The sequence below is a fragment of the Staurois parvus genome, unplaced genomic scaffold (genome assembly GCF_062004578.1).
Source record: "Staurois parvus isolate SC_StPar_1 unplaced genomic scaffold, SC_StPar_1.0 ptg001332l, whole genome shotgun sequence".
In the NCBI taxonomy this organism is placed as follows: domain Eukaryota; kingdom Metazoa; phylum Chordata; class Amphibia; order Anura; family Ranidae; genus Staurois; species Staurois parvus.
The window spans coordinates 339,758-367,679 of NW_028319128.1; the positions used below are offsets into that span (position 1 = coordinate 339,758).

The 27,922-nt window shown below is 43.4% G+C and overlaps 1 protein-coding gene across 4 annotated transcripts in view; it reads left to right on the forward strand.

Moving 5' to 3' along the window:
* Positions 1-27,922, forward strand: part of FRMPD3 (FERM and PDZ domain containing 3) — a 155,602-nt gene that overhangs the window by 96,699 nt on the left and 30,981 nt on the right. For all 4 annotated transcript variants that reach the window (XR_016308258.1, XR_016308259.1, XM_089661395.1 and 1 more), the window contains 4 exons: positions 12,498-12,617; positions 14,680-14,816; positions 24,044-24,167; positions 24,253-24,342. Coding sequence is in view for 2 of the 4 variants with exons in the window: in XM_089661395.1 (XP_089517521.1) it covers positions 12,498-12,617; positions 14,680-14,816; positions 24,044-24,167; positions 24,253-24,342 (471 nt within the window). In the remaining 2 variants the exon portion in view is untranslated. The remainder of the gene's footprint in view (positions 1-12,497; positions 12,618-14,679; positions 14,817-24,043; positions 24,168-24,252; positions 24,343-27,922) is intronic.

Sequence of the window (27,922 nt, forward strand, 5' to 3'; positions counted from 1 at the left end):
CCCCATCACAGTGTACCCATACATCAGGTGTCCCCATTATGGCCCCCCCCCCCATACATCAGGTGTCCCTATCACAGCATCCTCATACATCAGGTGTCCCCATCACAGCGTCTCCATCCATTAGATGTTCCTATTCATCAGATGTCCTCATCACAGCGTCCCCTTAGATCAGGTCGCCCCATCACAGTGTACCCATACATCAGGTGTCCCCATTATGGCACCCCCATACATCAGGTGTCCCCCATCACAGCATCCTCATACATCAGGTGTCTCCATCAAAGCATCCCCATCCAATAGCTGTTCCCATTCATCAGATGTCCTCATCACAGCGTCCCCATAGATCAGGTCTCACCATCACAGTGTACCCATACATCAGGTGTCCCCATTATGGCAGCCCCATACATCAGGTGTCCCCATCACAGCGTCCTCATACATCATGTGTCCCCATCACAGCATCCCCATCCATTAGATGTCCCCATCACAGTGTCTCCATTCATCAGATGTCCTCATCACAGTGTTCCCATACATCAGGTGTCTCCGCATCACAGCATCCACATCCATCAGGTGTCCGACATCACAGCATCCTCATTCATCAAGTGTCCCCATCACAGTGTCCACATTCATCAGGTGTCCTCATCACAGTATCCCCATCCATCAGGTGTCCCCATCACAGTATCCCCATTCATTAGGTGTCCTCATCACAGTGTCCCCATACATCAAGTGTCCCCATCACAGCATCCCCATACATCAGGTCTCCCCATCACAGATTCCTCATACATCTGGTGTCCTTATTACAGCATCCCCATACATCAGGTGTCCCCATCACAGCATCCTCATACCTCAGGTGTCCCCATCACAGCGTCCTCATACATCAGGTGCCCCATCACAGCATCCCCATCCATCATGTGTCCCCATCACAATGTTCCCATTTATCAGGTGTCCTCATCACAGTGTTCCCATACATCAGGTATCTTCATCAGTGTTCCCATGCATCAGGTTCCCCCATAACAGTGCCCCTTACATCAGAGTTGTGTCCCCCCTCCACAACACTGCGCACGGGCCCTCCTTGTCCTGGCCTAGATCATGGGGTCCCCATGCGCCTGGGGCCCCTGGGCAGTACCCAGGGTGTGCCTATGCATTAAGACGGCCCTGGTCTGAAGGGGGCTCTAAAATCTTAATGGTGGCTTTGAGCTTGTGTGGTTTTCACAATTTGGTATTGCTCTATATGTTGTCTTAAAGTGGAACTTCATCCAAAACATTTTCATTTCGGTTAGAGTAAAGAAGGGGTAAAATTATTTTAGATCTTATTGTTGTTTGCATCCCCGTGGTGGACTTTCCCTATTACTCCCTGTCCTGTTTGCCCAAGGATAAGTAGAGAGGTTCTGCCAAAATTGATTTCACTGCACAATTTCCCACTGACCTGCCCGGGTGAAATTTCCCTGAAAAAAAAAAAGTAGTAATTTTTTTTTATGTTTATTTAGAGTTTTTATTCATTTATTTTTTAAGGGAACTTTCATTTCGTGTAACTGATTGCACCCTAAAACCACCACAAAATACCTAATTTTGCCTTCCCTATTCAATCCAATGCATATTGCTGAAATCTCCTGAATTTCACCAGAACTTCAGGGAAACCAAATGACAATCAATTTTAGTTAACCCCAGTTATTTAGTCAAGAGGAACAAAGTCCAAAAAATATATGTTGGGTTGCATGTTAAAAGTGTTCAGCCATCTCCTGTAGATTGTCTAAAGTCTCTGACATTCCCTGTAAGATGTCCTCAGTCTATAACCATCTCCTGTAGCTTATCTACAGTCTCTGAAAATCTCCTGTAGGATGCCCTAAGTCTATGACATCTCTGGTAGCTTGTTTGCAGTCTGTGACCACCTCCTATAGGATGTCCTCAGTCTCTGACCATCTCCTGTAGGATGTCCTCATTCTCCAACCATCTCCTGTAGGATCTCCTCAGTCTATGATCATCTCTTGTAGGATGTCCTCAGTCTAGGAACATCTCTTGTAGCTTGTCTACAGTCTCTGAAAATCTCCTGTAGGATGCCCTAAGTGTAAGACATCTCTGGTAGCTTGTTTGCAGTCTGTGACCACCTCCTATAGGATGTCCTCAGTCTCTGACCATCTCCTGTAAGATGTCCTCAGGCTCTGACCATCTCATGTAGGATGTCGACAGTTTCTGACTATCTCCTGTAGGATGTCCTCATTCTCCAACCATCTCCTGTAGGATCTCCTCAGTCTATGGCCATCTCTTGTAGGATGTCCTCAGTCTATGAACATCTCTTGTAGCTTGTATGTGTTGCACCCTCCTAGATAGGTTGCTAGAAAGGTCAGGTAAATGTAGTTTTTTTTGGGCTCCTCTGTAGTCAGTGAAGCTTTGTGTGATTTCTTTAGGCTGTTCTAGGCTTTACTGGCTGCCAGCTAAACTGCTTCCCCCGCCTTCTGGTCAATTCTTGAATGTAATGGGCTTGAAGAAGCAGATCCACAGCTTGAATATCTATGTGGTCTTGGTCAATCCTTGGGGGAGGGTGCCCAGTAGGTGACTGAGAAGTGCATAAATAATCTGGGGTCTGAGGCATCCATGTTCATGTCCAGGAGATGAAGTTCCCAGCCTGAAGGGCAGTACAGCTGAAGTTTCAGAGGAGTTCATCGAGCTCCCAACTCAGCTAGAGCTGGAGGCCTTCTGTTTTGAGAATAGCAGCAGCTAATCAAGGGATATAAGGAAAAGCAAATCTGCACTAGTTTTTCAACCCTCCCCATCAAGGGATTTCACTTAGGATCTGGTCTGGGAGTATACAGGAGGAAAGTCTGTCTGATATTAGAAGGAGGCATCCAAGTATCCAGGGACCTTGAGAGTACAGACCTGAGTGTAGGAACCTAGAGCTTGCTTGGATTAGGACATTCTTTATAGTGTCTCAGTGCTATTCAATCCCTTACTGACTTCTAGAGGGACTGTACTAAGGTGTTTGGACAGAGCGAAGAGTGTCCTCTGACTATTACACTGCGTTTCCTGGAGTATCCCAGAGCTCCCTGCACCCTAACTATGTTCAACTTACAATAAAGCATGAAAAGATACCCCTAGACTGGCTATTGAGTCATAAGAGTGACTGTCCTGGTGCACCTGTCTGCCTTTACACTAACTAGGGAAGAGAAGCTGGGAGATTGCAGTCTCTGACAATCTCCTGTAGGATGTCTACAGTCTTTCACCATCCCTGATGAATGTCTGCAGGCTTTGACCATCTCTTCTAGCTTTTCTACAGTCTCTGTCCATCTACTGTAGGATGTCCTCAGTCTATGACCATCTCTTTTAGCTTGTTAGCAGTCTCTGACTATTTCTTGTAGGACGTCCTCAGGCTATGACCATCTCTTGTAGCTTGATTGCAGTCTCTGACCATCATCTGTAGCATGTCTAAAGTCTCTAAAAATCTCCTGTAGGATATCCTCAAACTATAACCATCTCTTTTAGCTTGATTGCGGTTTCTGACCATCGCCTGTATCATGTCTAAAGTCTCTGACAATCTCCTGTAGGATTTCCTCAAGCTATGACCATCTCTTGTAGCTTGATTGCAGTCTCTGACCATCATCTGTAGCATGTCTAAAGTCTCTGACAATCTCCTGTAGGATGTCCTCAAGCTATGACCATCTCTTTTAGCTTGTTAGTAGTCTCTGACTATTTCTTGTAGGACGTCCTCAGGCTATGACCATCTCTTGTAGCTTGATTGCAGTCTCTGACCATCATCTGTAGCATGTCTAAAGTCTCTAAAAATCTCCTGTAGGATATCCTCAAGCTATAACCATCTCTTTTAGCTTGATTGTGGTTTCTGACCATCACCTGTAGCATGTCTAAAGTCTCTGACAATCTCCTGTAGAATGTTTTCAAGCTATGACCATCTCTTGTAGCTTGATTGCAGTCTCGGACCATCACCTGTAGCATGTCTTAAGTCTCTGAAAATCTCCTGTAGAATATTCTCAAGCTATGACCATCTCTTGTAGCTTGATTGCAGTCTCTGACCATCGCCTGTAGCATGTCTAAAGTCTCTGACAATCTCCTGTAGGATATCCTCAAGCTATGACCATCTCTTTTAGCTTGATTGCAGTCTCCGACCATCACCTGTAGCATGTCTAAAGTCTCTGACAATCTCCTGTAGAATGTACTCAAGCTATGACCATCTCTTGTAGCTTGATTGCAGTCTCTGACCATCACCTGTAGCATGTCTAAAGTCTTTGACAATCTCCTGTAGGATATCCTCAAGCTATGACCATCTCTTTTAGCTTGATTGCAGTCTCCGACCATCACCTGTAGCATGTCTAAAGTCTCTGACAATCTCCTGTAGAATGTACTCAAGCTATGACCATCTCTTGTAGCTTGATTGCAGTCTCTGACCATCACCTGTAGCATGTCTAAAGTCTCTGACAATCTCCTGTAGAATGTTCTCAAGCTATGACCATCTCTTGTAACTTTTCTACATTCCTGTAGGATGTCCTCAAGCTATGACCATCTCTTTTAGCTTGATTGCAGTCTCTGACCATCGCCTGTATCATGTCTAAAGTCTCTGACAATCTCCTGTAGGATGTCCTCAAGCTATGACCATCTCTTTTAGCGTGATTGCAGTCTCTGACCATCACCTGTATCATGTCTAAAGTCTCTGACAATCTCCTGTAGGATATCCTCAAGCTATGACCATCTCTTGTAGCTTGATTTCAGTCTCTGACCATCACCTGTAGCATGTCTAAAGTCTCTGACAATCTCCTGTAGAATGTACTCAAGCTATGACCATCTCTTGTAGCTTGATTGCAGTCTATGACCATCACCTGTAGCATGTCTAAAGTCTCTGACAATCTCCTGTAGAATGTACTCAAGCTATGACCATCTCTTGTAACTTTTCTACATTCCTGTAGGATGTCCTCAAGCTATGACCATCTCTTTTAGCTTGATTGCAGTCTCTGACTATCGCCTGTAGCATGTCTAAAGTCACTGACAATCTCCTGTAGGATGTCCTCAAGCTATGACCATCTCTTGCAGCTTGATTGCAGTCTCTGACCATCGCCTGTAGCATGTCTAAAGACTATGACAATATCCTGTAGGATGTCCTCAAGCTATGACCATCTCTTGTAGCTTGATTGCAGTCTCTGACCATCATCTGTATCATGTCTAAAGTCTCTGACAATCTCCTGTAGGATGTCCTCAAGCTATGACCATCTCTTGTAGCTTGATTGCAGTCTCTGACCATCACCTGTATCATGTCTAAAGTCTCTGACAATTTCCTGTAGGATGTCCTCAAGCTATGACCATCTCTTTTAGCTTGATTGCAGTTTCTGACCATCGCCTGTATCATGGCTAAAGTCTCTGACAATCTCCTGTAGGATGTCCTCAAGCTATGACCATCTCTTGTAACTTTTCTACATTCCTGTAGGATGTCCTCAAGCTATGACAAGCTCTTGTAGAATATTTGCAGTCCCTGACCATCTCCTGTAGCATGTCTAAAGTCTCTGACAATCTCCTGTAGGATGTCCTCAAGCTATGACCATCTCTTGTAGCTTGATTGCAGTCTCTGACCATCACCTGTAGCATGTCTAAAGTCTCTGACAATCTCCTGTAGGATGTCCTCAAGCTATGACCATCTCTTGTAGCTTGATTGCAGTCTCGGACCATCATCTGTATCATGTCTAAAGTCTCTGACAATCTCCTGTAGAATGTTCTCAAGCTATGACCATCTCTTGTAGCTTGATTGCAGTCTCTGACCATCACCTGTAGCATGTCTAAAGTCTCTGACAATCTCCTGTAGGATGTCCTCAAGCTATGACCATCTCTTTTAGCTTGATTGCAGTTTCTGACCATCGCCTGTATCATGGCTAAAGTCTCTGACAATCTCCTGTAGGATGTCCTCAAGCTATGACCATCTCTTGTAACTTTTCTACATTCCTGTAGGATGTCCTCAAGCTATGACAAGCTCTTGTAGAATATTTGCAGTCCCTGACCATCTCCTGTAGCATGTCTAAAGTCTCTGACAATCTCCTGTAGGATGTCCTCAAGCTATGACCATCTCTTGTAACTTTTCTACATTCCTGTAGGATGTCCTCAAGCTATGACCAGCTCTTGTAGAATATTTGCGGTCCCTGACCATCTCCTGTAGCATGTCTGCAGTCCCTACCCATCACTTTGGTGATGTCTAGCACCGCACTTGCGTCCTTTCACTTGTGGTCACTGCAGTTTGAATATAATGCTGATTTTGTCCACATTTGTGCCAAATAAGCACATTTGTTTTTTGTAAGTGGTAAATTATTTACAACAAAACAAGGGGGTTTCTGCTTTTCTTCCATAATTCTACAACCCACCCTGGAGCCCCTTGACAAATGAAATAAAAAAGTGCCAACCTCTATACTTTCTGCAGTCCCCTCCCCCCCTCCCCCATAGCTTCTGTCCCTTACAAAGAACTTGGACAGCTATCAAAGAACCCGGCAACCCACTGAGTATGCTGACTTGACTTTCACTGCCTGGTGTTTAATCAATATGCTGACCGTGTGTGACTTATTGCTTCTGAACAGCTCCTACCGCCAGATGGAGGAGGTCACATGGGGGCAATTCATGGCTGCAGATTCCAGACGCACATCTCTGGTTTGCAGTTCTCTGTACTAAAAGCTTAATGTTACCAACAGAATATGCAGTTTATTAGTATGGTCGGCGTCAATGCAAAAAGGTTGGCATTTTTGCCTGGCGTCCTGGTCTTAAAGACACTCTAACACCATTCATTCATTCATCCATTCATTCATTCATTCATTCATCCATTCATTCAACAACAATCTTCTCATAAAATGTTGTGTGCATTGAACATATTTTTGGCATGATATTCAACTGTAAAAGCCATTCAAAAGACCAGAGACTGCTGGCAGGCACCATCCTAATAGATATGTTGTCAGCAGCAACCCCAGTAGACTCAATTGACATTCTGTAGTAATACCCTTTGCCCCTCCCCTTGGCAGTAATAAAAATGATTTGTGAGGAGGAGCATAGGACCTGGGACAGCACAGACAATAATTAGACACTCGGTCACATACCTGGCTGGAAGTCGAAGTGATGAGAGGGCTTCCCTTGTGGCTATGGAGGTGACAATGGGGAGTGCAAGGGTCAAAGAAGCATGGGAACTGATAGACCAGTTGGCTGGTTCGGCTCCAAGAGGTGTCCAGCTGGGTAGTGTTCCAGGGAGGTTGGCAAGTATGTCAGCAGAAACACAAGATAATGGTAGAGTGATAACGACCACAGTAGGTGACGATGGTGCAGGGAGGAACGAAAGAGATAGTTGAGGTTGGGATCCAGGCCAAGGTCAAAAAGGGATGATCAGTAGGATGAGAGATGTCAGCGTGGTCAGGAGCCAGAGCCAGGGTCATGCGCAGTGATCAGAAGGTTAAAGACATCAGAGTAGTCCGGACCAGGGGCGGACTGACAACTCATGGGGCCCCCGGGCAATAGGGGATCACGGGGCGCTGTGTCCTTGCCCAAACTCAAAAAAGCCTATGAAAAAGGTACCAGGAGCATCTCATGGGGCCCCCTACTGACCCCGGGCCCTCGGGCAGTGCCAGAGTTTCCAAATGGTCAGTCCGCCCCTGGTCAGGACCCGAGCCAGGGTCACAATCAGTAAATCAGAAGCAAAGTCCTAAAACTAGTCAGGGCCATGCATGGTAGATCAGGAGAAGCAGAGTTCATGCCAGGGTCACTACCAGAGGTCAAGCAGCAGGAAGGTCTAGAGGTGAGCTGAGGCAATAAAAAAAGGATAAACATAGGATATATGGGAAGAAGGATCATGGACAAGCTGAGGTGGGGGTTAGGAACTGGGACAGCACAGACAGTAATTAGACACTATGTCATAGCTGGCTGGAGGACAAAGTGATGAGAGGGCTTCCCTTGTGGCTATGGTTCAAGCACCCCTAGGAGTGATGACAGGGAGTGCTGATAGAACGGTTCGCTGGTGGTGGCTTCAAGAGGTGTCTGGCTTGGTAGTTCTCAGAAAGGTGGGTGAAGATGTCAGCAGGAACAGGTCAGGCCCGGTAGTTGGCGGAGTGATATTGCCCACAGTAAGTGATGATGGTACAGGGTCAGACTAGCAAAGAGGAATGGGAAAGACGTAGTGGAGGTCATGGTCTAGGTCAAGGTCAAACACAAATGATCAGAAGGATGAGTGATGACAGCATGGTCAGGAGCCAGAGCCAGAGTCATGCACAGTGATCACAAGGATAAAGAAATGAGCGTAGTCAGAAGCCGAGCCAGGGTCATACACAGTAGACCAGGAGAAGCAGAGTTCTTAAACTAGCCAGGGCCACAACTAGAGGTCATGCAGCAGGAAGATCTGGAGGTGAGCTGAGTCAATAGCAAAAGTTAGGATAAACACAGGATATACAGGAAGAAGGATCATGGACATGCTGAGGAGGGGCATTGGAATTGGGCCAGCACAGACAGTAATTAGACACTATGTCATAGCTAGCTGGAGGTCGAAGTGCTGAGAAGGCTTCCCTTGTGGCTATGGTCCAAGCACCCCTAGGAGTGTTGACAGGGAGTAAAAAGCACGGGTGGCGATAGACCAGTTTGCTGGTGGTGGCTTCATGAGGTGTCTGGCTGGGTGGGCGAAGATGTCGGCAGGAACATGTCAGGCCCGGTAGCTGGTGGAGTGCCATTACCTGCAGTAGGTGATGGTGGTGTAGTCAGACCAACAAGAAGGAAAAGGAGAGACTTGTTGGAGATCAGTGTTCAGCCCAAGGTCAAACGCAGATGATCAGTAGGACGAAAGATGACAGTGTGGTGAGGAGCCAGAGCCAGGGTCATACACAGTAGACCAGGAGAAGCAGAGTTCTTAAACTAGCCAGGGCCACAACTAGAGGTCATGCAGCAGGAAGGTCTGGAGGTGAGCTGAGTCAATAGCAAAAGGTAGGATAAACATACGACATACAGGAAGAAGGATCATGGACATGCTGAGGAGGGGCATTTGAATTGGGCCAGCACAGACAGTAATTAGACACTATGTCATAGCTGGCTGGAGGTCGAAGTGATGAGAAGGCTTCCCTTGTTGCTATGGTCCAAGCACCCCTAGGAGTGTTGACGGGGAGTAAAAAGCACAGGTGCCGATAGACCAGTTCGCTGGTGGTGGCTTCATGAGGTGTCTGGCTGGGTGGGCGAAGATGTCGGCAGGAACAGGTCAGGCCCGGTAGCTGGTGGAGTGCCATTACCTGCAGTAGGTGATGGTGGTGTAGAGTCAGACCAGCAAGAAGGAAAAGGAGAGACTTGTTGGAGATCAGTGTTCAGCCCAAGGTCAAACACAGATGATCAGTAGGACGAACGATGACAGTGTGGTGAGGAGCCAGAGCCAGAGTTATACATAGTAGACCAGGAGAAGCAGAGTCCTTAAACTAGCAAGGGTCATGACCCAAGGTCAAGCAGCAGGAAGGGTCCAGAGGCAAGCTGGGTCATTAACAAAAAGTCAGGATAAACACAGGATACATGGGAGGATGAAGGACAAGTTGAAGATCATCCAGCAATCTTCTCTCACTGCTTCTTCCTTTAAATAGGGCATTTGGTGGCAGTTTCGTGTACCAACGTGTTTTTTCACACAACCCCATGTTCCAATGTAGGATATTGATGGAAGTGCCTGGCCTGTGTATTGGGGCCCACAGGCCTGTGTTCCGGGTGGTGTCCTGACACGCTCCCAGAAGAGGAGAGGGCTATGGCATGGAGGGAGGAGGCTGTGCTAGGGAACTGACTCTTTTTTTCATATTATTTTGTTGGATTAGAGTTTTCTGTTTCTCCTTTTTTCTTCTTTTTTGGTGGTTTTGATGCATTGTGAGAATTGCATCCCACCATTTAAATTGGGTGAATTAGCATGGATATGGCAATTACAGTTTTACTCATTTATAGGGCTGCAATTAGAAATCATGGGGCTCCATACAACCGACCTGATAGGGCCAGGGCTTGAGCCAGACCACCCCTCTCCCTAGCCTGCAAGCAGTGTGCGTCATGAAGAAATTTGGTTGTGGCAAAATTGTGCCAACAGTGCAGGGTTCAGGAGTGGGTTGTGTACGGAGTGCAGAGTAATGTGCAGAGTAGTCAGAAGTGGATAACGCCTAGAGATCAGGGATCAGGAGTAGCTAATGTAGAGACTGCAGAGGTCAGAAGTTAGAAATGCATATAGTGCAGGAATCAGGGGTGGAGTGGGTAATGTGCAGAGTGCAGGGGTCTGAAGTAGATAACACATCAGGTGCAGGGGTAAGGAGTGGGTAATGTGCAGAGTGCAGAGGTCAGAAGTTAGTAACACATATAGTGCAGGAATCAGGGGTGGAGTGGGTAATGTACAGAGTGCAGGGGTCCGAAGTAGATAACGCATCGAGTGCAGGGGTAAGGAGTGGGTAATGTGCAGAGTGCAGGGGTCCGAAGTAGATAACACATCAAGTGCAGGGGTAAGGAGTGGGTAATTTTCAGAGTGCAGAAGTCAGAAGTGCAGGAGTAATGTATAGAGTGCAGGAGTCCGAAGTAGATGACGCATTGAGTGCAGGGGTAAGGAGTGGTTAATGTGCAGAGTGCAGAGGTCAGAAGTTAGGAACACATATAGTGCACGAATCAGGGGTGGAGTGGCTAATGTACAGAGTGCAGGGGTAATGTACAGAGTGCAGGGGTCAAAAGTAGATAACGCATCGAGTGCAGGGGTCAGAAGTTGATAACGCATCGAGTGCAGGGGTCAGAAGTTGATAACGCATCGAGTGCAGGGGTCAGAAGTTGATAACGCATCGAGTGCAGGGGTCAGAAGTTGATAACGCATCGAGTGCAGGGGTCAGAAGTTGATAACACATCGAGTGCAGGGGTCAGGAGTGGGTAATGTGCAGAGGTTAGAAGTTAGGAACACATATAGTGCACGAATCAGGGGTGGAGTGGCTAATGTACAGAGTGCAGGGGTAATGTACAGAGTGCAGGGGTCAAAAGTAGATAACGCATCGAGTGCAGGGGTCAGAAGTTGATAACGCATCGAGTGCAGGGGTCAGAAGTTGATAACACATCGAGTGCAGGGGTCAGAAGTTGATAACGAATCGAGTGCAGGGGTCAGAAGTTGATAACGCATCGAGTGCAGGGGTCAGAAGTTGATAACGCATCGAGTGCAGGGGTCAGAAGTTGATAACACATCGAGTGCAGGGGTCAGAAGTTGATAACACATCGAGTGCAGGGGTCAGGAGTGGGTAATGTGCAGAGGTCAGAAGTTAGGAATGCATATAGTGCAGGAATCAGGAGTGGAGTCGGTAATGTACAGAGCGCAGGGGTATGGTACAGAGTGCAGGGGTCAGAAGTGGGTAATGCATAGAGTGTAGAGGTCAGGAGTGGGTCATGTACAGACTGCAGGGTAATGTACAGAGTATAGGGGTCAGAAGTAGATAACGTATCGAGTGCAGGGGTCAGGATTGGGTAATGTACTGGGTGCAGAGGTCAGAGGTGAGTACTGCATCAAGTGCAGAGGTCAGGATTGGGTAATGCACAGAGTATAGAGGTCAGAAGTAGATAATGTATCAAGTGCAGGGGTCAGGAGTGGGTAATGTACAGGGTGCAGAGGTCAGAGGTGAGTAGGGCATAGAGTGCAGTGGTCAGGAGTGGGTAAGGTACAGAGTATAGGGGTCAGAAGTAGATAACATATCGAGTGCAGGGGTCAGGATTGGGTAATGTACAGGGTGCAGAGGTCAGAGGTGAGTAGGGCATAGAGTGCAGTGGTCAGGAGTGGGTAATGTACAGGGTGCAGAGGTCAGAGGTGAGTAGGGCATAGAGTGCAGTGGTCAGGAGTGGGTAATGTACAGGGTGCAGAGGTCAGAGGTGAGTAGGGCATAGAGTGCAGGGGTCAGGAGTGGGTAATGTACAGAGTGCAGAGGTCAGAGGTGAGTAGTGCATAGAGTGCAGTGGTCAGGAGTGGGTAGAGTGCAGAGGTCAGAGGTGAGTAGTGCATAGAGTGCAGGGGTCAGGAGTGTGAAAGGTCAAAAGTATGTAATGAGTGCAAGGGTTAGGAGGGGGTCATGCATAGGCAAAGGCAGCGGATGGGGCAAAACCTGCAAAGGCAGTGTATGGGGATCTACTCATGGTGCAGCCACGATGATCTGAATTGCACTGTGGCATCCACTCCCTGTGGATGAAGGAGACCCATTCTACTGCTAAATTGTCCGGGCCTGGACCGATACTGGAGGACCAGCGCTACCACCTTGTCAGCAGCTCTTTTCATTTATATAGTGTTGTCACCCTGTTAAAGGATGCGGAAAAATAATGGTTCCACTGGCGGGTTCAACAGGTAATGAAATGGTTTCGGGGGAGTCGGAAAAGCAAAAACTGCTGTGTTAATGCTATGAATAAAGAAAACGTCATTTTAATTTTTTTTCCCCACACTTCCCATTTCTATGGGTGTTTATTAAATACATGTATTGTTCTGTGTATACTGAAAAGCATCTTGCCATAGAAATGTAATGATGCGTCTCCCCTCTTAGGTCGTGCATCGAACTCACTATCAGGGTATGAAATGCTTGTTTCGAATCTGCTTTTTTCCTAAAGACCCGGCTGATATTCTGCATTCCGATCCGGCTGCATTCGAGTATCTGTATATCCAGGTAATATACAAACATATATGCAATGATTTACAATGCTTCACTCAGTTATGGTGACGTGGTTCTTTAAATATTCCCTCTCTACCCCAGTGTACCCAGCACGTCCCTTCATCCCTGCCCTGCCTTGCAGTTATGAATGTGCCATCTGGGTTCTGCACCCACTGCTGGCAGAAAAGGGCGCTGGAGGAAGGAAGTGCCACCTAAATGTCACCGAGCAAGGCATTTTGATATTTGCATAACTCCTCCCACTGAGGAATTTTGAGAGAGGCACTAATGCTGGCCATAGATAGGTCAAAAATCAGCCAATTTTTCGACCGATTTTTGCACTGTTAGTGGGTTAATTGTGAGGCCGTTTTTCGCACAGTTTTTTTTTATTGGTCATGTTGGAAGATACGCGGCCGATTTGGACGATCGCCCTATTTTCCAGGCGATGATGGGCAAATTGGCTGATCGTTTTACCGATAAAAAAATCTGTGCATGAGCCGTGACCTGCAAGAAAAAGAAGAAGCAGTAAAAGAAGTAGTGGAAGAAAAGAAAAAGAAGAAAAAAAAAGAAGAAGAGGAAGAAAAGAAAAAGAAGAGGAAAAAGAAGAAGAAGAAGAAATAGAAGAAGAGGAAATAGAAAGAAGAAATAGAAAAAGAAGAAGAAGAAGCAGAAATATAAAAAGAAGAAAATGAAAAAGAAGAAGAAAAATAATAAGAAGAAATAGAAAAAGAAGAAAAGAAAAAGAAGTAGAAGAAGAAATAGAAGAGGGAGGAGAAATAGAAGGAGAAGAAGAAGGAGAAAAAGAAGGAGAAAAAGAAGAAGAAGAAAAAGAAGAAATAGAAGAAAAAGAGGTTGAAAAAGAAAAAGAAGAAATAGAAGAAAAGAAGCAGAAAAAGACAAAGAAAAAGAAGCAGAAGAAGACAAAGAAGAAAAAGAAGAAGGAGAAAAAGAAGAAGAAGAAGACAAAGAAGAAGAAGAAGAAGGAGAAAAAGAAGAAGAAGAAGACAAAGAAGAAGAAGAAGAAAAGAAAAAGAAGAAGAAGTAGACAAAGAAGAAGAAGAAATAGAAGAGGAAGAAGAAGAAGACAAAGAAGAAGAAGACAAAGAAGAAGAAGAAATAGAAGAGGAAGAAGACGACAAAGAAGAAGAAGACGACAAAGAAGAGAAAGAAGAAATAGAAGAGGAAGAAGAAGAAGACAAAGAAGAAGAAGAAATAGAAGAAGCAGAAGAAGAAATAGAAGAAAAAGAAGAAGATGAAATAGAAGAAAAAGAAGAAGACAAAGAAGAAGAAGAAAAAGAAGAAGAAGAAATAAAAGAGGAAGAAGAAATAGAAGAAAAGAAGCAGAAGACAAAGAAGTAGAAGAAAAAGAAGAAGAAGCAGCAGAAGAAAAAGAAGAAAAAAAAGAAGAAGAAAAAGAAGCAGAAGACAAAGAAGAAGAAATAGAAGAGGAAGAAGAATAAGACAACGAAGAAGAGGAAAAAGATGAAGAAGAAGAAATAGAAGAAGAAAATGAAATAGAAGAAAAAGATGAAGAAGAAATAGAAGAAGCAGAAAAAGAAGAAGAATGTACAGGTGTCACTGAACGGCGGCTCCGTTCTTCTTCCGCTATTATATTTTATATGAAAAAGTCTTGCGGTTGCAACAAATGTATCCATTTGTATCCAGATAAAAACATAATGTATTTGTATTGCTGTCACCTTGTATGGTGCGCTCCCCCGTCTCTGTCAAACTGGTTTCTTGTCCCATTCTGTACGTGAACATTGGTGGCGGCATCGGCACCGACCGATTTTTTCGTTTATCGGCCGACAATTCAATTAATTTTTTTCGTTTATCGGTCGACAATTCGGCCGATAAACGGCCCGTCTATGGCCTGCATTAGGCAAGGTGCTGTGAGGATTTCAGGAAGCTATGTAAAAAAAATTTTACAAAATCCCCTCCCAGTAGCCCTGATCTGTCTGCATTGCATAGAGAAGCACATAGACCCAGTGATGATGTCACTTGGTCTAAAACAGGGTATGTATTAAACCGGTAAAAAAAAAAAAGAAAGAAGCTTAATGCATTGATTGTTATGTTTTCTTAGAGCCGTAATGATGTGATAAGAGAGAGGCTGGGATCAGAACTGAAGCCAGAGTTGCTCCTGGGCCTGTGTGCTCTGCATATATACATCAGTGTCAGCTCCTCTCATCCAGGTCAGAAGATTTCACTACGAGGAGTCGAGTAAGGACAATATATTTATATACATTTCTCCTACTATACCTTCACCAGGGGCGGACTGACATCTCATGGGGCCCCCGGGCAATAGGAGATCATGGGGCCCCCCATTATGCATGGAAACTCAAAAAAGCCTATGAAAAAGGTACCAGGGGCATCTCATGGGGCCCCCTACTGACCCTGGGCCCTTGGGCAGTGCCCGAGTTTCCAAATGGTCAGTCCGCCCCTGACCTTCCCCCAATGCTACATCGAAATCAGGCTGAAATAGCGTGGACCCTGTCACCATGTCAAGTCTATTAACCCCTCCAGAGGATTTCCCCCCCCCTTCCTGACCAGACCATTTTTTGCGTTGCAGCGCTGCGTTACTTACAATTGCGCAGTCATGCAACGCGCACCCAAATGAAATGTACGTCCTTTTTTTCCCACAAACAGAGCTTTTTTTCGGTGGTATTAGAACGCCTGTGCATTTTTTTATTTTTCGTGCTATAAACAAAAAACAAATTTTGCAAAAAAAAAAAAACAATATTTTTGAATTTTTGCTATTAAATGTGTCCAGTAAAAAAAAAATTAAAAAAATCAAATTTCGTCATAAATTTAAGCCAAAATGTATTCTGCGACATGTTCAAAAATAAAATCTGAATAGGTGTAAATTAATTGGTTTACGTGAGATCCCCAGTGACACCAATACAGTGTCTTTTGCTAAAAAAAAAAAATCCCAATACGTGTAAATTAATTTGTTTACGTGAAAGTTACAGCGTTTACAAATGACGGTATTTAAACTGGAATTTTTAATTTTTTGTACTAGTAATGGCAGCGATCAGTGACATATAGCAGGACCGTGGGACTGCGGCGGGCATTCTGACACTGGGGGGAACTGATTTGGTGTCACTGACATCCCCAGTGACACCAATACAGTGTCTTTTGCTAAAAGAAAATCCCAAGACGTGTAAATTAATCAGTTTATGTGAAATTTATAGCGTCTACAAATGGCGGTATAGATACTGGAATTTTTTTATTTTTAGTAGTAATGGCGGTCATGCAACGCTGCACCCAAACTAAATTTATGGCCTTATTTTCCCACGAATAGAGCTTTCTTTTTGATCGCCTGTGCATTTCTTTTTTTTTTTTTGCACTATGAAAAAAAAAAGACCAACAATTTTGGGAAAAAAACAATATTTTTACACTTTTTGCTATTAAACGTGTCCAGTAAAAATTAAAAAAAAAAAAAAATTTTGTCATAAATTTAGGCCAAAATGCATTCTGCTCCGTGTCTTTGCTAAAATAAAATCCCAATACGTGGAAATTAATTGGTTTACGTGAAAGTTATAGCGTTTGCAAATGGCGGTATATATATTGGGATTTTTTTTTTTTTACTGTGCAGTTTTTAATTTTTTCTGTGCTATGAAAAAAAAAAAGACCGATAATTTTGAGAAAAAAACTATATTTTTAACTTTTTGCTATTAAACATGTCCAGTAAAAAAAAAAAATTAAAAATCAAATTTCGCATTAATTTAAGCCAAAATGTATTCTGCGACATGTTCAAAAATAAATTCCCAATACGTGTAAATTAATTGGTTTACATGAAAGTTATAGTGTTTACAAATGGCGGTATAGATACTGGGGATTTTTTTTTTATTTACAGTAATGGCGGCGATCAGCGACTTATAGCGGGACCGTGCGACTACGGCTGGCATTTTGACACTGGGGGGGGAACTGACTTGGTGTCACTGACATCCCTGGTGGCACCAATACAGTGTCTTTTGCTAAAAAAAAAATCCCAATACGTGTAAATTAATTTATTTTAAATTTTTTTATTTTTACTAGTAATGGCGGTCATGCAACGCTGCACCCAAATGAAATTTATGTCCTTTTTTTCCCCATGAATAGAGCTTTTTTTGGTGGTATTTGATCGCCTGTGCAGTTTTAAATTTTTTTTTGCGCTATGAAAAAAGAAAACAATTTTGAGAAAAAAAATTATATTTTTACTTTTTGCTATTAAACGTGTCCAGTAAAAAGTTTAAAAAATCTAATTTCATCATAAATTTAGGCCAAAATGTATTCTGCTCCGTTTCTTTTTTTATACTTTGATTAAAAAAAAATCCCAATACGTGTAAATTAATTGGTTTACGTGAAAGTTATAGCGTTTACAAATGGCGGTATATATATTGGGATTTTTTTTTTTTTACTGTGCAGTTTTTAATTTTTTCTGTGCTATGAAAAAAAAAAAAGACCGATAATTTTGAGAAAAAAACTATATTTTTAACTTTTTGCTATTAAACATGTCCAGTAAAAAAAAAAATTTAAAAATCAAATTTCGCATTAATTTAAGCCAAAATGTATTCTGCGACATGTTCAAAAATAAAATCCCAATACGTGTAAATTAATTGGTTTACATGAAAGTTATAGCGTTTACAAATGGCGGTATAGATACTGGGGATTTTTTTTTTATTTACAGTAATGGCGGCGATCAGCGACTTATAGCGGGACCGTGCGACTACGGCTGGCATTCTGACACTGGGGGGGGAACTGACTTGGTGTCACTGACATCCCTGGTGGCACCAATACAGTGTCTTTTGCTAAAAAAAAATCCCAATACGTGTAAATTAATTTATTTGAAATTTTTTTATTTTTACTAGTAATGGCGGTCATGCAACGCTGCACCCAAATGAAATTTATGTCCTTTTTTTCCCCATGAATAGAGCTTTTTTTGGTGGTATTTGATCGCCTGTGCAGTTTTTAATTTTTTTTTGCGCTATGAAAAAAGAAAACAATTTTGAGAAAAAAAATTATATTTTTACTTTTTGCTATTAAACGTGTCCAGTAAAAAGTTTAAAAAATCTAATTTCATCATAAATTTAGGCCAAAATGTATTCTGCTCCGTTTCTTTTTTTATACTTTGATTAAAAAAAAATCCCAATACGTGTAAATTAATTGGTTTACGTGAAAGTTATAGCGTTTACAAATGGCGGTATATATATTGGGATTTTTTTTTTTACTGTCCAGTTTTTAATTTTTTCTGTGCTATGAAAAAAAAAAAAGACCGATAATTTTGAGAAAAAAACTATATTTTTAACTTTTTGCTATTAAACATGTCCAGTAAAAAAAAAATTTTAAAAATCAAATTTCGTCATAAATTTAAGCCAAAATGTATTCTACGACATGTTCAAAAATAAAATCCCAATACGTGTAAATTAATTGGTTTACATGAAAGTTATAGTGTTTACAAATGGCGGTATAGATACTGGGGATTTTTTTTTTATTTACAGTAATGGCGGCGATCAGCGACTTATAGCGGGACCGTGCGACTACGGCTGGCATTCTGACACTGGGGGGGGAACTGACTTGGTGTCACTGACATCCCTGGTGGCACCAATACAGTGTCTTTTGCTAAAAAAAAAATCCCAATACGTGTAAATTAATTTATTTTAAATTTTTTTATTTTTACTAGTAATGGCGGTCATGCAACGCTGCACCCAAATGAAATTTATGTCCTTTTTTTCCCCATGAATAGAGCTTTTTTTGGTGGTATTTGATCGCCTGTGCAGTTTTTAATTTTTTTTTGCGCTATGAAAAAAAAAAGACCAACAATTTTGAGAAAAAAAATTATATTTTTACTTTTTGCTATTAAATGTGTCCAGTAAAAAGTTTAAAAAATCTAATTTCATCATAAATTTAGGCCAAAATGTATTCTGCTCCGTTTCTTTTTTTATACTTTGATAAAAAAAAATCCCAATACGTGTAAATTAATTGGTTTACGTGAAAGTTATAGCGTTTACAAATGGCGGTATATATATTGGGATTTTTTTTTTTTTACTGTGCAGTTTTTAATTTTTTCTGTGCTATGAAAAAAAAAAAAGACCGATAATTTTGAGAAAAAAACTATATTTTTAACTTTTTGCTATTAAACATGTCCAGTAAAAAAAAAATTTTAAAAATCAAATTTCGTCATAAATTTAAGCCAAAATGTATTCTGCGACATGTTCAAAAATAAAATCCCAATACGTGTAAATTAATTGGTTTACATAAAAGTTATAGCGTTTACAAATGGCGGTATAGATACTGGGGATTTTTTTTTTATTTACAGTAATGGCGGCGATCAGCGACTTATAGCGGGACCGTGCGACTACGGCTGGCATTCTGACACTGGGGGGAACTGACTTGGTGTCACTGACATCCCTGGTGGCACCAATACAGTGTCTTTTGCTAAAACAAAATCCCAATACGTGTAAATTAATTTATTTTAAATTTTTTTATTTTTACTAGTAATGGCGGTCATGCAACGCTGCACCCAAACTAAATTTATGTCCTTTTTTTTCCCATGAATAGAGCTTTTTTTTGGTGGTATTTGATCACCTGTGCAGTTTTTAATTTTTTTTTGTGCTATGAAAAAAAAAAGACCGACAATTTTGAGAAAAAAAATTATATTTTTACTTTTTGCTATTAAACGTGTCCAGTAAAAAGTTTAAAAAAATCTAATTTTATCATAAATTTAGACCAAAATGTATTCTGCTCAGTGTCTTTGCTAAAAAAAAATCCCAATACGTCTAAATTAATTTATTTTTAAATTTTTTATTTTTACTAGTAATGGCGGTCATGCAACACTGTACCCAAATGAAATTTATGTCCTTTTTTTTCCCATGAATAGAGCTTTTTTTTGGTGGTATTTGATCACCTGTGCAGTTTTTAATTTTTTTTTGCGCTATGAAAAAAAAAAGACCGACAATTTTGAGAAAAAAAATTATATTTTTACTTTTTGCTATTAAATATGTCCAGTAAAAAGTTTAAAAAAATCTAATTTTATCATAAATTTAGACCAAAATGTATTCTGCTCAGTGTCTTTGCTAAAAAAAAATCCCAATACGTCTAAATTAATTTATTTTTAAATTTTTTATTTTTACTAGTAATGGCGGTCATGCAACGCTGCACCCAAACTAAATTTATGTCCTTTTTTTTCCCCATGAATAGAGCTTTTTTTTGGTGGTATTTGATCGCCTGTGCAGTTTTAAATTTTTTTTGCGCTATGAAAAAAAAAAAGACTGACAATGTTGAGAAAAAAAATTATATTTTTACTTTTTGCTATTAAACGTGTCCAGTAAAAAGTTTAAAAAAAATCTAATTTTATCATAAATTTAGACCAAAATGTATTCTGCTCCGCGTCTTTGCTAAAAAAAAATCCCAATACGTCTAAATTAATTTATTTTTACATTTTTTATTTTTACTAGTAATGGCGGTCATGCAACACTGTACCCAAATGAAATTTATGTCCTTTTTTTCCCCATGAATAGAGCTTTTTTTTGGTGGTATTTGATCGCATGTGCAGTTTTAAATTTTTTTTGCGCTATGAAAAAAAAAAAGACCGGCAATGTTGAGAAAAAAAATTATATTTTTACTTTTTGCTATTAAACGTGTCCAGTAAAAAGTTTAAAAAAAATCTAATTTTATCATAAATTTAGACCAAAATGTATTCTGCTCCGCGTCTTTGCTAAAAAAAAAATCCCAATACGTCTAAATTAATTTATTTTAAAAATTTTTATTTTTACTAGTAATGGCGGTCATGCAATGCTGCACCCAAATTAAATTTATGTCCTTTTTTTCCCACAAATAGAGTTTTTTTCGGTGGTATTTGATCGCCTGTGCATTTCTTTTTTTTTTTTGCGCTATGAAAAAAAAAAGACCGACAATTTTGGGAAAAAAATAATATTTTTGACTTTTTGCCATTAGACGTGTCCAGTAAAAAATTTTTAAAACAATTAAATTTTGTCATAAATTTAGGCCAAAATGTATTCTGCGGCATGTCTTTGCTAAAAAAAAAATCCCAATACGTGTAAATGAATTGGTTTATGTGAAAGTTATAGCGTTTACAAATGGCGGGAAAGATACTGGGATTTAGAGGTTGAAATCCAGACTCATTAGACCAGGAAACGTTTTACAATCTATTATTGTCCAATTTTGGCGAGCCTGTGCTGACAGGTGTGGCACCCGGTGTGGTCTTCTGCTGACAGGAGTGGCACCTGGTGTGATCTTCTGCTAACAGGAGTGGCACCTGGTGTGGTCTTCTGCTGACAGGAGTGGCCCCGGGTGTGGTCTTCTGACAAGACTGGCACCTGGTGTAGTCTTCTGCTGACAGGAGTGGCACCTGGTGTGGTCTTCTGCTGACAGGAGTGGCACCGGGTGTGGTCTTCTGACAAGACTGGCACCTGGTGTAGTCTTCTGCTGACAGGAGTGGCACCTGGTGTGGTCTTCTGCTGACAGGAGTGGCACCCGGTGTGGTTTTCTGCTGACAGGAGTGGCACCCGATGTGGTCTTCTGCTGACAGGACTGGCATCCAGTGTGGTCTTCTGACAGGACTGGCACCTGGTGTAGTCTTCTGCTGACAGGAGTGGCACCCAGTGTGGTCTTCTGCTGACAGGTGTGGCGCCCGGTGTGGTCTTCTGCTGCTGTAGCCCATCTGCTTTAAAGGTTAAGGTTCAGAGATGGTATTCTGCATACCTTGGGTGTAACGAGCGGTTATTTGAGTTACTGTTGCTTTTCTATCATCTCCAACCAGTCTGCCCATTCTTCTCTGACATCAACAAGACATGCTCCTCCACACAACTGCTGCTCACTGGATATTTTCTCTTTTTTGGACCATTCTCTGTAAACCCTACAAATGATTGTGCGGGAAAATCCCAGCAGATCAGCAGTTTATGAAATACTCAGCCCGTCTGACACCAACAACAAACGTTCCACGTTCAAAGTCACTTAAATCCCCTTTCTTCCCCATTCTAATGCTCGGTTTGAACTTCAGCAAGTCGTCTTCACTGCATCTACATGCCTAAATGCATTGGGTTGCTGCCGTATGATTGGCTGATTAGCAATTTGTGTTACCGAGCAATTGAACAGGTGGACCCAATAAAGTGGCCGGTGAGTGTAACAGGGCCGACAAGAACTGTCATTCTCCATTACCGCTAACCTATATATTCGATACACAAGACAAGGAAACACTCGGGTGGAGTTACTAAAGGCAAATAGACAGTGTACTTTGCAAGTGCAGTTGCTTCAGAGATTAGTAGATAGTTACATAGTTAGTCTGGCTGAAAAAAGACAAAAGTCCATCCAGTTCAACCATTAAAAAAACAAATAAAAAGTTATAATCCTACACCCACAGTTGATCCAGAAATGAAGAAAAACTCTGCTGGCTTCCACCATCCAATTATGTGCAAGCAAAAATGCTGTTTGTTTAATTCACTTTACATGCAGAGCCGAGACAAGGGGTGGGCAGGAGGGACAGCTGCCCTGGGTGCAGTGGGGATTTTGGGGGGCTGTGCTAGAATGAGTGATTTTAAGGGTGGGGTTTGTACTACAAGAGTGGATCTCTGTTAGGAAGGGAAATTTGGGGGGTGGGGGGTAATTGTGCTAGTAGGGATGATTGAAGGGATTTATGCTAGCAGGGGAAATTTGGGGTGGGAGGATTTGTGCTAGGAGGGGAAATTTGGGGTGGAAGGATTTGTGCTAGTAGGGGAAATTGGGGGGGGGGGGGTAATTTGTGCTAGTAGGGATGATTGAAGGGATTTGTGCTGGGGGGGGGGATTTGGGGTGGGAGGATTTCTGCTAGGAGGGGAAATTCGGGGTGGGAGGATTTGTGCTAGGAGGGGAAATTTGGGGGGTGGGGGGTAATTTGTGCTAGTAGGGATGATTTAAGGGATTTGTGCTAGGATGGAAAATATGGGGTGGGAGGATTTGTGCTAGGAGGGGAAATTTGGGGTGGGAGGATTCGTGCTCAGAGGGGAAATTTGGGGTGGGAGGATTTGTGCTAGGAGGGTAAATTTGGGGGAGGGGGGTAATTTGTGCTAGTAGGGATAATTGAAGGGATTTGTGCTAGGAGGGGAATTTAAGGGGGGGGGGGGTATTTTGTGCTAGTAGGGATGATCGAAGGGATTTGTGCTAGGAGGGGAAATTTGGGGTGGGATGATTTGTGCTAGGAGGGGAAATTTGGGGTGGGAGGATTTGTGCTAGGAGGGGAAATTTGGGGTGGGAGGATTTGTGCTAGGAGCAGAAATTTGGGGGGTGGGGGGTAATTTGTGCTAGTAGGGATGATTGAAGGCATTTGTGCTTGGGGGGGGGGATTTGGGGTGGGAGGATTTGTGCTAGGAGGGGAAATTTGGGGTGGGAGGATTTGTGCTAGGAGGGGAAATTTGGGAGGTGGGGGGTAATTTGTGCTAGTATGGATGATTTAAGGGATTTGTGCTAGGAGGGGAAATATGGGGTGGGAGGATTTGTGCTAGGAGGGGAAATTTGGGGGGTGGGGGGTAATTTGTGCTAGTAGGGATGATTTAAGGGATTTGTGCTAGGATGGAAAATATGGGGTGGGAGGATTTGTGCTAGGAGGGGAAATTTGGGGTGTGAGGATTCGTGCTCAGAGGGGAAATTTGGGGTGGGAGGATTTGTGCTAGGAGGGTAAATTTGGGGGGGGGGGGTAATTTGTGCTAGTAGGGATAATTGAAGGGATTTGTGCTAGGAGGGGAATTTAAGGGGGGGGGGGGGTATTTTGTGCTAGTAGGGACGATCGAAGGGATTTGTGCTAGGAGGGGAAATTTGGGGTGGGATGATTTGTGCTAGGAGGGGAAATTTGGGGTGGGAGGATTTGTGCTAGGAGGGGAAATTTGGGGTGGGAGGATTTGTGCTAGGAGGAGAAATTTGGGGGGTGGGGGGTAATTTGTGCTAGTAGGGATGATTGAAGGCATTTGTGCTGGGGGGGGGGGAATTTGGGGTGGGAGGATTTGTGCTAGGAGGGGAAATTTGGGGTGGGAGGATTTGTGCTAGGAGGGGAAATTTGGGGGGTGGGGGGTAATTTGTGCTAGTATGGATGATTTAAGGGATTTGTGCTAGGAAGGGAAATATGGGGTGGGAGGATTTGTGCTAGGAGGGGAAATTTGGGGGGCTGAGCTTGGTTTTTGGAGGGGAGAGAGGATTTATTCTCCGAGGGGAAATTTGAGGGGAAGACCCAATGGGTATGGATACCCCCGGTTAGGAACCTCTGCCCTAGAGCCTATTAGGTTTTGCCAAATCCAAAGCTCTCCATGTATTTGGGAAAAGGCCAAAAGTAATGGAGAGACGCCATATTTGTGAGCACACTTGGACATTATTCTCCCCGAAGATATTTCTGAAGACAGAACACGCTGACATATGTAGCTTTAGGTTTTGTGTTGACTTCTTCTCATTAGTTTCCTTTCCCTTTCACGTTGTCTTTCTAGGAAAGAGTGGGGCTTGGATCCTTTTCTTCCACAATCCCTTCTGCAGAACTTCAAAGAAAAAACCTTACGGAAAGCGTTGGCTCAACACCTCAAGATCCACCAAAACCAGTTGTCTGGCAACAAGGTAAGAGAGATCCATCTGACCTCCTGTACCGTGCGAAGACTCCTTTGCCGCAGAGACATCTAAGTCTACCTTTGTATCACCGTAGGCATCAATCATTCAGGCCAAACTTCGCTACCTGCGTATCCTTAACGAGCTGCCGACTTTCGCCGGTGTCCTCTTCAACACGGTTGCCATGGTAATGTAGTTTCTTGTAATCTCACCCATGCCACAACGTGGGAGGAAGATCAGATCCCATATCTCATACTTTCATTCGAGGCCTGTTACGAGTTTTCTCTTTCGTTTTATGTTTTAGATGGAAACTGTGGTTGCTTCTCTGCTAAATATATACATGAGCTCCAGGCACATATGTGAGACACAAATTAATGCCGCTCAGAATTCACTGAAGAGCCTGAATTAACCTTTCTGCACGCAGTGATACACCCTTTACGTGTTTCTAGTAGACTTTAGCATAAAAACAGATTAGTTTGCATATATTACAATGCATGTCCAAGATGGCTAACTGTACCAAAGTGATCCCTCTCTGACCAACTGTGTCAAAGTGACCCCTCTCTGGCCAACTGTGTCAAAGTGACCCCTCTCTGGCCAACTGTGTCAAAGTGACCCCTCTCTGGCCAACTGTGTCAAAGTGACCCCTCTCTGACCAACTGTGTCAAAGTGACTCCTCTCTGGCCAACTGTGTCAAAGTGACCCCTCTCTGGCCAACTGTGTCAAAGTGACCCCTCTCTGGCCAACTGTGTCAAAGTGACTCCTCTCTGGCCAACTGTGTCAAAGTGACCCCTCTCTGGCCAACTGTGTCAAAGTGACCCCTCTCTGACCAACTGTGTCAAAGTGACCCCTCTCTGGCCAACTGTGTCAAAGTGACCCCTCTCTGGCCAACTGTGTCAAAGTGACCCCTCTCTGGCCAACTGTGCCAAAGTGACCCCTCTCTGGCCAACTGTGCCAAAGTGACCCCTCTCTGGCTAACTGTTTTAAAGTGACCCCTCTCTGGCAGACTGTGTCAAAGTGACCCCTCTCTGGCAAACTGTTTCAAAGTGACCCCTCTCTGGCCAACTGTGTCAAAGTGACCCCTCTCTGGCCAACTGTGAGAAAGTAGTATGTCTCTGAGCAGTGATCCATCCTTTCCCAGCAGTGTCAAAGTGACCACTCTCTGGCCAACTGTGTCAAAGTGAAGCCTCTCTGGCAAACTGTTTCAAAGTGACCCCTCTCTGGCCAACTGTGTCAAAGTGACCCCTCTCTGGCCAACTGTGACAAAGTAGTATGTCTCTGAGCAGTGATCCATCCTTTCCCAGCAGTGTCAAAGTGGCCCCTCTCTGGCTGGGTGTCAAATTGATCCTGCTTTAACCATCTTCATCAAAGTGACCCCTCTTTAACCAACTGCATAAAAGTGATCCTTCTCTGGCCAATTGTGTCAAATTGATCCCTCTCTGGCCAACTGCATCCAAGTGACCCCTCTCTGGCCAACTGCTTTAAAGTGATCCTTCTCTGGCTATTTGTGTCAAAGTGATCCCTCTCCAGCCAACTATGTCAAAGTGATCCCTCTCTAACCAACAGCATCAAAGTGATCCCTTTCTGGCCAACTGTGTCAAAGTGATTCCTCTATAACCAGCTACATCAAAGTGCCCCCTCTCTAACCAACTGCATAAAAGTGACCCCTCTCTGGCCAACTGTGTCAGATTGATTCCTCTCTGACCAACTGCATCCAAGTGATCTGTCTCTGGCCACCTGCATTAAAGTGATCCCTCTCTGGTCACCTGTACCAAAGTGATCCATCTCTAACCAACTGCATCAAGGTGACTCCTCTCTGGCCAACTCTGTCAAAGTGATCCTTCTCCGGCTATGTAAAAGTGACCCATTCTGGTCAACTTCGTCAAAGAGATCCCTCTCTGGCCAATTTTGTCAAGGTGAACCCTCTCTGCCCAACTGTGTCAAAGTGATTCCTCTCTGGCCAACTGTGCCAAAGTGATCCCTCTCTAACAACTTAATCAAAGTGATCACTTTGTGGCCAGCTGTCCCAAAGTGATCCCTCTCTGGCCAACTGTCCCAAAGTGATCCCTCTCTGGCCAACTGTACCAAAGTGATCCCTCTCTGGCCAACTGTGTCATAGTGATCTGTCTCTGAGCAACTGCATCCATCTGATCCATCTCTTCCCAACTGTGTCAAGGTGACTCCTCTCTGGCCAGGTGTCAAATTGATCCCTCTCTAACCATCTGCATCAAAGTGACCCCTCTCTAACCAACTGCATAAAAGTGACCCCTCTCTAGCCAATTGTGTCAAATTGATCCCTCTCTGGCAAACTTCATCCAAGTGATCCCTCTCTGGCCAACTGTGCCAAAGTGACCCCTCTCTGGCCAACTGTTTTAAAGTGACCCCTCTCTGGCAAACTGTGTCAAAGTGACCCCTCTCTGGAAAACTGTTTCAAAGTGACCCCTCTCTGGCCAACTGTGTCAAAGTGACCCCTCTCTGGCCAACTGTGAGAAAGTAGTATGTCTCTGAGCAGTGATCCATCCTTTCCCAGCAGTGTCAAAGTGACCCCTCTCTGGCCAACTGTGTCAAAGTGACCCCTCTCTGGCCAACTGTGTCAAAGTGACCCCTCTCTGGCCAACTGTGTCAAAGTGACCCCTCTCTGGCCAACTGTGTCAAAGTGACCCCTCTCTGGCCAACTGTGACAAAGTAGTATGTCTCTGAGCAGTGATCCATCCTTTCCCAGCAGTGTCAAAGTGGCCCCTCTCTGGCTGGGTGTCAAATTGATCCTGCTTTAACCATCTTCATCAAAGTGACCCCTCTTTAACCAACTGCATAAAAGTGATCCTTCTCTGGCCAATTGTGTCAAATTGATCCCTCTCTGGCCAACTGCATCCAAGTGACCCCTCTCTGGCCAACTGCTTTAAAGTGATCCTTCTCTGGCTATTTGTGTCAAAGTGATCCCTCTCCAGCCAACTATGTCAAAGTGATCCCTCTCTAACCAACAGCATCAAAGTGATCCCTTTCTGGCCAACTGTGTCAAAGTGATTCCTCTATAACCAGCTACATCAAAGTGCCCCCTCTCTAACCAACTGCATAAAAGTGACCCCTCTCTGGCCAACTGTGTCAGATTGATTCCTCTCTGACCAACTGCATCCAAGTGATCTGTCTCTGGCCACCTGCATTAAAGTGATCCCTCTCTGGTCACCTGTACCAAAGTGATCCATCTCTAACCAACTGCATCAAGGTGACTCCTCTCTGGCCAACTCTGTCAAAGTGATCCTTCTCCGGCTATGTAAAAGTGACCCATTCTGGTCAACTTCGTCAAAGAGATCCCTCTCTGGCCAATTTTGTCAAGGTGAACCCTCTCTGCCCAACTGTGTCAAAGTGATTCCTCTCTGGCCAACTGTGCCAAAGTGATCCCTCTCTAACAACTTAATCAAAGTGATCACTTTGTGGCCAGCTGTCCCAAAGTGATCCCTCTCTGGCCAACTGTCCCAAAGTGATCCCTCTCTGGCCAACTGTACCAAAGTGATCCCTCTCTGGCCCTCTCATAGTGATCTGTCTCTGAGCAACTGCATCCATCTGATCCATCTCTTCCCAACTGTGTCAAGGTGACTCCTCTCTGGCCAGGTGTCAAATTGATCCCTTTCTAACCATCTGCATCAAAGTGACCCCTCTCTAACCAACTGCATAAAAGTGACCCCTCTCTAGCCAATTGTGTCAAATTGATCCCTCTCTGGCAAACTTCATCCAAGTGATCCCTCTCTGGCCAACTGCATTAAATTGATCCC